Source organism: Calypte anna, chromosome 9 (assembly GCF_003957555.1).
Source record: "Calypte anna isolate BGI_N300 chromosome 9, bCalAnn1_v1.p, whole genome shotgun sequence".
In the NCBI taxonomy this organism is placed as follows: domain Eukaryota; kingdom Metazoa; phylum Chordata; class Aves; order Apodiformes; family Trochilidae; genus Calypte; species Calypte anna.
In genome coordinates this window covers 1,322,758-1,332,951 of record NC_044255.1, presented here as the reverse complement: position 1 = coordinate 1,332,951, position 10,194 = coordinate 1,322,758, and the positions used below count along the sequence as shown (strand labels likewise).

General features: G+C 47.9%; 1 protein-coding gene across 1 annotated transcript; it reads right to left on the bottom strand.

Annotated features, from left to right (window-relative positions):
- Positions 1-842: 842 nt before the first annotated feature.
- On the bottom strand, positions 843-9,447 carry FAM124B (family with sequence similarity 124 member B). The gene is made up of 4 exons (XM_008492503.2): positions 9,397-9,447; positions 5,404-5,624; positions 4,279-5,017; positions 843-2,101 (listed from the first exon to the last, which is right to left on the bottom strand). The coding sequence occupies exons 2-4, from the start codon at positions 5,424-5,426 to the stop codon at positions 1,481-1,483; spliced, it is 1,383 nt and encodes a 460-aa protein (XP_008490725.2). The 5' UTR covers positions 5,427-5,624; positions 9,397-9,447; the 3' UTR covers positions 843-1,480.
- Positions 9,448-10,194: the final 747 nt, after the last annotated feature.

The window sequence follows — 10,194 nt, the reverse complement described above, 5'->3', positions numbered from 1 at the left end:
AAAAAAAAAACAAAACAACCAAACAACAAACAACACCACCAAAAAACGGACCCTCCCCCCAAAACACACAACCAAAACAAAAAATCCCACAGCAAACGAAACAAAAAGGACACAACTAAAAGAAATGGCACAGAATGTAAGGAAGAAATATAAAATAATATTGCAGAGAGACACAGATCTACAGGAAAAGTAAAGTGTCACCTGCCCCTATTGGATGCATCCAGGGAGAAATGACACCCTCTGACCCTGCAGCTGCCTGTGTAACACAGCATTTACACCAGGTGTAACGTACACTTAAAATACATGGATTTTATATACTCACTGTTACAAGCATATTTTCAGAGCCATTTTCCTTTGACTTGAATTTCTCATCTTTTCTGTTGCAGGCAGGTAAACCTCACGTATAGGTTTCTTCTGCTTTTTGTTTTAAGTGATGCAGCATTTTCCCTATACTAGATAATGACCTTCTACCTTCTTCCTCTTGGTTACAATGGGACTACACTAAATAGTCACACACAAGTACCTTTGGCACAAGAGCAGAGAGGTGGCCATGAAATTTCTCTTTTAAGCTGTTTGTCCCACATGTGCCTTTCTTGTGGGTTCATAGCAATTCCATCTAAGCCCACTGTCAGGGCTGTAGCCCCCACACCCCCCCCAATCCCTCTCAGCCCTCCATCCCACATACTGCAGCAAACGCAGAGAGTGTTCCTGCCTGCCAGCTCTCCACTTCCCAACTGTCCTGGCTCACCAAACATTTTTCCAGCTCTGAAAAGCACTGCCTGAGTTTCTAACACACTAGGTAAGGTCAGATAATCACTCTCGTAGAGGTAGGATATTACAGTAAGTTTTATTAAAAAGTCCAAAATTTTACGGCTCTTATGAGAACACGGAGTGGTTTTTAAGTGTCCAGTGCAATGTGTGTCCTGCTCAGCTTCCTGCAGGTTTAGGTCCCTGAATACAAGGGGATGTGAGCATCACTCCCAAAGCAACCCCTGCTGCAGGAGCATGGAAGCCCAGAGCAGGGACTGCCCTGTCTCACCTGCAGTGCTTCAGGCCAATGTGGCTGCACCTTCAAACCTTCCCAAAAACTGGCATTTCCCTGCACTGCTTTGTGCCATGGGGGAGGCTGAGCCCCCACAGCCAGGGCATCCTGCTGCTCAGGCAGCTCAGGCAAAGGGAAAACCCTCCGAGCCCATCTGAACATGTCACTGAATATTATTTTCAGCATCTAAGAACAGCTCCAGGAGTCATATGGCTTAGTCATTCATTGCACAATGATCCTCCAATCTGTTCTGCATTAGAAAAAAAAAAAAAAAAACCAAACCAAAAGCAAACCCTTTCTGTAAATGCACTGCTATTTTTCCTGCTTTGCCCTTAGCATCTCTCCAGGGGAAGTCAGTGGCGGTGGCCATGAAGCTCACAGAAGTGCTCTGCTGTAGCTGGGAAAAAAAAAGAGTCCTTCTGGCACCTTTGTTTCCAGTCATATAAAGAACTCTTCTTCTTCCTCCTCCTCCTCCCCCGCCCTGTTTGCGGGGCTGTCCCGCAGCGTTGGTGGGAGGAGCCCCGCAGCTCTCTGCCCCGCTCCTTGACTCCTCTTGGCTGCAGCCAGGGGCAGCTGGGTCCTGTCCAGGGCTCTGCCAGCCCCAGCCCTGGGTGCCGGGGGCCGGAGGAGGCTGCTCCGCAGGTCCCTGGAGAAGCTGTGCAGGCGGCAGCGGCCACTCCCGGGTTTCCTCACAGCCAGCCCGGTATCCACGTTGGTCTCCGGTGGCTCCCGATGGACACGGCTCTCCTGGAGGGAAGTCTGGAGCTGGGTACCCGCCTGCCTATGGAGGGAGGGAGCATCCCCCCAGCACCGGGCTGCTGGGCCGCTGAGAGGAGAGCAGCAGTGCCTGGGGAGGCCACCACCGGCTTGCTGAGGAGGAAGGGCTTTGCTTTGGTCACCTTTTGGTTTAGCTTTTGCAGCTCTGACCTCCTGGCTTCTCCACCCAGGATTACTCCCTTTTACAGGGACCAAGTCCTGCGGTGGTTTTTCACTGTTTGCACTTCTATGCTGCTGGGAAAGCCCAAGGTTTGCCTCACGGGGCTTGGAGCTGCCTTGAACCTGTTGGGAAAAATTTGGAGAGAACTCATTAATGTATCATGAGCCAGACTGGGGACAAGTTTCATGTCTTTGTTTATAAAACACATGGAGAGGGTCCTACTTTTCTCTACTTAAGTCCTAAGGCTGAACCTGTAAAATCTGAGCAGCAAATATCACCTGTAAATACTCGGAGAAAGGACCTGGAATTAGTAATTAGTGAGTAGCTTCAGCAGGGAAAAAAAACAAAAAAAAAAGGAGGGAATGTGGTTTGTTCTTTATGGAACTAGATGGTTTGGGTTACCTCTTCCCCAATAAAGTAAGAAAAGAGAACTTGCAGGCTTGGGGAGGATGACAGATCCACGTGGGTGGCAGTCCATGAGCAGCCCCTTCCATGTGGCTTACAATCAGGCAGAAAGTTGGGGGCTGAGGGAGGGCTGGGGACCATAAATAGTTTCTAGGTTCTTAGAATCCAGATTTACAGTATGAACCGAAGAGTTGCAGATTAAAGTGCCACGTGCTGGGCTGGCAGCCTGCTGCCTGGAGTATGGACACAAGACACACATCCTCAGGTTGAGATGGACTCCAGCTTCCTTCACCAGGGGTACAGCTACACCCCCCCAAAAAAGCTTCTGAATAAGACCTTGAATCTACAGCAGGAAGAACCACAGAGCAACTTAGGAAGGGTCCTCAAGAGGTCCCCTGGCCCAAATCCCCTGCCCTGGATAGATCCAACCTCAAAGCTACATGAAGATGCCCAGGGCCTTGTCCACCCCAAGTGGAGACTAAAGTCTGTAAAGAGAATGAATGAGCAGTACTCAAAGGCTGTCCTGCATGTGTTTGGATTAGCATAAAAATATTCTGTACAGAATAATGAACTTTGCTTTTCACAAATGAGCTCTGGAAGGTTAGGGGAAAAAAAAAAAAAAAAAAAGAAGCAACCAAAAAACCCCACAAAAAACCAAAAACCCCAAACCAATCAAAAACCAAAATATAGGATGGGTAAATTATTCAAATATCCAAATTACAAGAAAAACAATCTGAGGTGGGACAGGTTGTTATAATGGAAAGTATGGACATGGAGCTAACCAGCCCTCCTGCTTGGATGCATAATTCCCACTATGTGTTGTCTCAGTACAGTCTTTTTTTGGTCATATTCTATTTATTTGTATTCATGAAACCTCTGGAGCACACAAACAGAAAAGGCAGAGATTTCTTATGACATTTCTTCAGCACTTTTTCCCAATTGCAGCTCACTCAAGAGCTCACAAAAATCTATTGCAGCTGATGTTGTACCAACACCACACTTACAATAAACCTGTTTTGGGGTTTGCTTTTCAATTTGCTTTCAAAACCACTGAAAGAGCCATTATTATAATGACTTAGCAGTAAAAGAATAGGCTGCTACAATCATTTGATTCAGGCAGGGAAGATATTAAACTAGCCTGCTCAAAAAAACCACCAAACACTTTCAGTTTCAGGCGAGCAGTAATGAAGTTAAATTAACAACAAAAACATCCCAAGGATCTGTGCTTATATTTATCAGCAGCATTGCAGCACTGACACATACCAATCACTGCATCCACAAATGCAAAAGGAAAGCCATGAAGAAGCAAAATCTTCATTTCGTTTTGAACCAGTCCTGTTTTCCTTGGGAAAAAAGAAAAAAAAAAAATCTCCTCTCAGAGCACCACAGACAAACTGCCCCTCAGTTCAGGAAGGATATCGAGGTGCTGGAGCAGGTCCAAAGGAGGGCAGCTAGGCTGGTGAAGGGACTGGAGCACAGACCCTATGAGGAAAGGCTGAGGGAGCTGGGGGTGTTGAGGCTGGAGAAGAGGAGGCTCAGGGGAGACCTCATCACTCTCTACAACTCCCTGAAAGGAGGTTGGAGCCAGGGGGGGGTCGGTCTCTTTTCCCAGGCAACTCTCAGCAAGACAAGAGGGCAGGGTCTCAAGTTGTGCCAGGGGAGGTTTAGGTTGGAGATGAGAAAGAATTTCTTTCTGGAGAGGGTGATCAGGCATTGGAATGGGCTGCCCAGGGAAGTAGTGGATTCTCCGTGTCTGGAGATCTTTCCAAAGAGCCTGGATGTGGCACTGAGTGCCATGGGCTGGGAACTGCAGCAGTAGTGGATCAAGGGTTGGACTTGATGATCTCTGAGGTCCCTTCCAACCCAGCCAGTTCTATGATTCTATGACACATACCTGAAGCAGAATTATATTTCCTTCATAGTCTTGCGTTTGCCACCTGGTGCTGCTGATGGGAATGCACGGGTTAGGCAGGAGAGGCACCAGCTGCCCCATTTCTTGCACCCTGAACTGCAAGGCTGAGGAGTCCTTGGGCTCTGCAGCCACCTCGATGGGCAGCTGCTTCAGGCAGAGCTGCACAGCAATGCTTGGTGTCGAGTACAAGACAAAGACACAGAAAGTGTTTTTCTGCGTGGTTGCTTCCTTCTGCAGGATCATCTCGTAGAGTCTCACCGCATCCTCGTAGTTGTCAAAGCTGCAGTAGACGGTGACCCTCAGGACCTCAGGGCCACAGTGCACCCTCCTGATGCCCCACACTGGCATCTGCTCATCCAGGCAATAGAAGTCCTGGTGAGCAGGGGCATCGGGGTGGCTCTGCCCACCGGCAATCTGAGCACACTGGTAACGCCAGGGCGGGTGCTGGAATTCCTCCTGAATCTGGAAAATCCGTTCTTCTCCCAAGTCGTCATGTAGGAAAAGGAGAACAGATATTCCAGGAAAGCCAGAGCTTCTCTTAGGGTATCTCTCATAGTATTTCAGTGGAGTAACTCGCTGGGACACCTGGAAAAGGCGAATGTCCAGGCAGAGCCACTCCAACAGCCGATCCAGAGTTTTCTGCAGAAGCTCTGAGTGTCCTGCACTGGTGAGAAGATGCACTGTCATCAGAGAGTCTGCTCCATCACCATTGCAAAGGGTCCTGACAAGAAATAAAAGGGACAAAAAAAATAAAACAGGCAATTTGGTGTCTTCCCTCTCCTTCTCCTATTTCAGGAGTCTCGGTAACATGAGGGGTCTCAGACTTCAGCAGAATTAGTTGAGTCTTCTGCAGGCTTTGCAGCAACCCGATGAAATATCCAGGTATGCACAGTTAATGTACATGTGGAGACAGGCAAAGAGTGACAAGGCGTTATTTCTTGAGCAACCTGGGGTCACTCACATCACAGGACAGACTCGAGCTCTGTTCATAGAAACCCCTCTGTCCTGTCCTGTCCTTCCCAGCATCGGGCAGCAGAGGTGAAGAGCACTGAACCACAGAAGCAGCAATTCCCCAAGATGAGATGATACTCTAAGGACAACACCCACCTGTCAGCACTGGAAATGGACATTCTGGACCTGGAGAGTCCCACCAGGATGCATGTTGGAGCAATCACTGCTTTTTGCACAGGGTTTGAAAACCTCAGTGGGTTTTCTTGTAGTCAGCAGCCTGGCTTTAGCTCGTTGGGAAAAGCTTGTGATCTTTTGAGTCTCCACCCTTCTGGGGCACACAGATAAGCTGTTCTTTAAAAACAAGGAAGGAAAACACACTAACAAAAGAAAAAAAATAAAAAGCATGTGAACACAATAGATAACAGTAAAGGCAGATATAAAATCAGCCTCAGGAAAAAACCTTGACCCCTTGTTATGCACTTCACAGCACAGGTATCTGTGGGCTATTGCACATGGCCTGTACAAGCTGGGTACCAGGCATCCCTCTTTCAGTGCCCTGCTTGCTTCTTTCCTCTTCCTCCCAATTTTTGGTGATTTTTTTTTTTTTTTAAATGCTGTAAACACATTTTCAAGCAAACTCCAGTTGTGTTTTTGATTCACATATTGCTATTTAATTTAGCTTATTGCATCGATTACAACAGTAATGCTGAAACACACCTCTTGCCAGGCATCTTCTAGTGTCTTGACAATAAATCACACTGTCCCTTCATCTCCTTATTTTGCCAACCCAGGAGCAATACAGAGTTTTAACAGCATTAACAGGAGTCTGGTATTCAAAACCCTGAATTTTTTTTTTTTTTTTTTCAAATACAACCCTAGTTTTATATTCAACTGAGAAAAATCTCCAGAATCTAAAGGCACAAGGTTGCAGTGCCTTCATTTCCTTTATGGAGAGTATCACTCTCTCTGGGAGACATCCACATTCATGCTTTAAAACTGCACTGGCACTAATGTACAGTGAAAATAAAAAGCTGAGGTGGAAAACAAAATTAATTGGCACTGGTAGCCAGAAACCCACCCCCAAGACTTCTGAGCAAGTACCAGCAACTGCTGGGAGGGAAACAAAGAAATGCAACCTTTGGACAATCACAGGAAGAGAGCCAAGGGAAGAGTGCAAATGCTCAAAACATTAAAACACTCTGATTGAGCTCTGAGCGACACAGTTTTACTCAAACATGAGAAAGGAAATGATTCATCAACTCTTTAATACAGGGCAGGGGCAAGCAGTCATCTGCCTTCCTGTGTCTGCAGGAAAGGGGAACTTTGCCTGTCCGAGAAAACTGAGACATTAAGAAAGTTCCCTAGGACTGGGTTCGTAGCTGGAAGCAGAACCAGCATCCCTGGGACCTGTTCTGGTAGGAGCCCTCCAGTGATGTGATGGGAGTGATGGGCAGGGCCAGGGGAGCAGCGTGCCAAGACCAGCACCAGCCTGCGGTACCGCCCCGGGGGCAGGACAGGAGCAGGAACCGGTACCGGTACCACTCAGAGCAGGTAAAGAGGAACATTGCTGGCAGGGGAGCAATGCTGGAGCTGTGCTCAGTGTTAGACCGTGGGCTGGTGGACAGCCCAGTGACACTGCCAGGGTCAGGGTTGCTTCTCCCCTCCCTGAGTGGGCAGTGGGATCGAAACAGCAGCTTCGTGGCCAGCAGCAGCCCAGTGTGGGAGGGGAACAGAACACATTGGACATGAAGATAGAAATCCACCAAATATCTGTATCTTGAATGTTAGGTGCTGTTCCAGCTGCCCTTTAAAAAGACAGATGTGGATACTCAGGGAGAGAACAGGAGTTACGAAGGGGAAAGTCATGAAGGAGGAGTAATGGCAACTCTGAAGGAGGAAAGAAGCCACTGTGGTGAGAACAAGCAGATGAGGACCTTCAGTCTGGAGGAGAAACCATGGCAATATATTCTATAGATCTATAAGGTTATGGATGGCATCAGGAGGGTAAAAGGGAAGCTGTAGGTTCAAGTACTATCCCCAAAAGCAGGAAGGGGTTTTAGTAGTCACTCCACCAGGATGCTCCCACACAGCATTCCCAGCACCTGCCCTCCACTCCCCCTTCTCCCGTGTTGCCAAGGCCCCTGAGCTGGTTTCCAGACAGGCAGGTGCCTCCCACAGAGACTGCCGAAGGTTGCAGGCATCTCCCCTGTGCACAGCTGGGGTGTGACAGAGCTGCCATCCATCCCAAGAGTCACCAGGATTTACAGCAGCCAAGTAATGGAGCCTATGGACATAAAAGGGCCAAATCCAGAGCCCTGCCCTGTGCTGTGTGTCTCCACACACTTGATGGGGTGGGATGGGGGAGCAGTCTCACCTCTGAGCTCTATCTAATGCAGATGTCTGGAGAACAGCTTGAGGCCTGATTCTCAGGCCTCTAAACTCTCCAGCAGCTTTAGCTCAGGGGTAGCCATGAGGATAACTGAGCATCAGCCTTTGCCCAAACCCCTCCTTTGGAAGGGAGCACCCTGGCTAAGCACTGGGCAGTAGAGGAGTGCTCTGCTCCTCTTCCTCATGGCTTTAACCTATAGGAGTCCATAAGGTAGGCTCAAATCCAGGCTTCCCAACCTCAGACAAGGATATTCTCATGTCCTCGCCTTGTCTCCCAATCTGTTGCCCTCCAAACCTTGGGATTAAATCAGGATGTCATGACCCTCACTGCTGCAGCCTGCTGAGTTTAGACCTTCTCATCCATGACTTCTCTCATGAGGCAGCAAGAAGCTCTTGGGTGGGAAAGGGATGAATGCCATCAGAACAAAGTCCTGGATTTTGCTGGATCTTGTAAGAAAAGGAAGGTGCAGGTTTCTCTCCAACCCCTGAACATAATGAGTCTTTTCCCTCCTTCTCTGCTTCCCCTTCCCCCAGCTTTCCTGTCTGGCTGCCAAACGGAAAAGCACATTATTCAAGTGACCTACTGAGAGCGTGCCAAGAAAGATCTCTTTAAGAGATTAGAAGAATAGCTGTTCCATCTTCTGTGAAAAGCTACTTTGCTGAGGGGATGGGGGAAAGAACCCTTATATGGTACCCAAAAAAACATATTGGAGCCCTGTGCCCACATGGGAGTGGCTGTCACACAGCAGAAGGTACAGGAGCCTACTGGGGCAGTCCAGCTTTGGGTAAGAGCACATCAACCCAAATGTTTTATCTACAACCAATACATAAACCAGCAAGCCCTGCACGAAGTCCAGATATAAACAGGTAACAAACACTCGAGTGAAGCCTCAGAGAATACTGCCTGCTCTGTGTTTAAAATCTGAGAGTGGAAAGGCACAGCGAAATAATTAAACCTCCTTTTCATAATGAATTCTTCAGATGTGCCTCAGTCGACTGCAGTGCTCAGAGCCCTTCGGTCTAGCTGACACCAACAAGACTGATGATGCATCACAGGATTTAATAAGTTGATAGTAACATCTGCAAGGAAGCTACTTTACATAAGGATTTAGGCTTTGTAAATTAGCACATAATTAACTTCAGGGAGACTGTGAATCACCTAAGCACCTTGGGAGCAGGCCTCATTAAATACATGGAATGTCTTGGGCTTACTAACTTTTAAAAGACTTTTTTTTTTTTTACATTAGTCTCAAGCTCTGCCTATAACAAGGACAAAAATACTGAATTAACCTGCTGGATGACAATTACCTCTCCAGCATAAACAGTACTGAGAAAAAAAAACCCCAACAAAACCAAACCAAACAGGATTAAGGTCTTACTTGAATACAATAAGCTTTTTAAAAAGTTTGTCCCTCGTTGCAAACCCTGTGACTCCAATTCATCATCAGTTTGGAGGCAAGTAAAACCCCAATGACCAAAAAAAGCAAAAAACCACCTAACCTACTACAATTGTTCGAGTAAAATTCCCTCCCAAATGGTTCTTGTTTCTCATTTTTAGCCAGCTAACAAAGAGCAGGAATCCAGCAAGGGTCTGACAGCAGACAGAAAATAGATGATTGCACACAGCAAATCAGGCTCCAAGAGCACACAGAGAACAGAAAACGAAGAAGAAACAAAAAGTAATGAAAAAAATGATAAATAAATGCAGTTAAGAAGAGGACAGGGCTCGGGAAGGTCCCTGCAGGCTGCAGCCTGCCTTACCTCGCAGAGCTGCCAGGAGGGCTGGGTGGGAGCTGCAGCTCGGAGCTGGCAGCAGCACCGGCACCGCTCAGAGCAACTCCTCCCCGGGACGGGACCCGGAGACTTGAGGCTCCTGCCCTGAGAAACACTACACTGGGAGCTGCAGGGACAGGACGGGGTTTCTTGGCTCACGGGAGATAAAATGCAAACTGAAGTGAGAGAGGTTCCTCCTGGTACTGAGGGTCAGGGGAAGGAAGAGGCATCCTCACAGCACTGCAGCACACACCGTCAGAGGGATCCAACGTTTTCCCTGTACACTTAGTGACTGCACTTCCACAAGTAAAGCACAAGTTACCCTCAAGCAAAACGAGCTTTGGTGCAACTGCAAGGCTGGGAGAGCAGCACTGAGGTAGGGACAAGGGAGATCACTGGCAATGGATCAAACCACGACGCTGCCAAAACCCACTTTAAAACTGCCCTAAATTCTGAGGCAATTGTGCTTTTACCATTGGGACCTTAATGACCTCTCAGTGAAAAGAGAGCCTAGAATGAGGGCTGCGTTTCCAAACACATTGAGACTTCCACAGGATCTTGGAAATCTCCCACTGAACCAGAGTTACTGCAGTGATGTGAACCAGGCTGGTACCATCCCCAAACATGTTCCTTTCTGCCTGAGCAAAGGAAAAGGCAGCAGGGACCATCCTCCCTCTCCAGGAGGACCCACGGCTGCAGTCTGAGGCAGTGTTCATCCTCCCTCCCTCCCGGGGAGGACAAGATCCAGCACCAAGACAAGGGTCAGGAGAGGGGTCAAGAATTTCT

Excerpts from the sequence above, each read along its gene's own strand:
- FAM124B (XM_008492503.2), bottom strand. The coding sequence starts at position 5,426 with ATGTCCATTTCCAGTGCTGACAG. Across the intron at positions 5,018-5,403 it reads TCCATTTCCAGTGCTGACAG|GACCCTTTGCAATGGTGATG; the intron begins GTGGGTGTTGTC and ends ATTTCTTGTCAG. Across the intron at positions 2,102-4,278 it reads GAAATATAATTCTGCTTCAG|GTTCAAGGCAGCTCCAAGCC; the intron begins GTATGTGTCATA and ends TTTTCCCAACAG.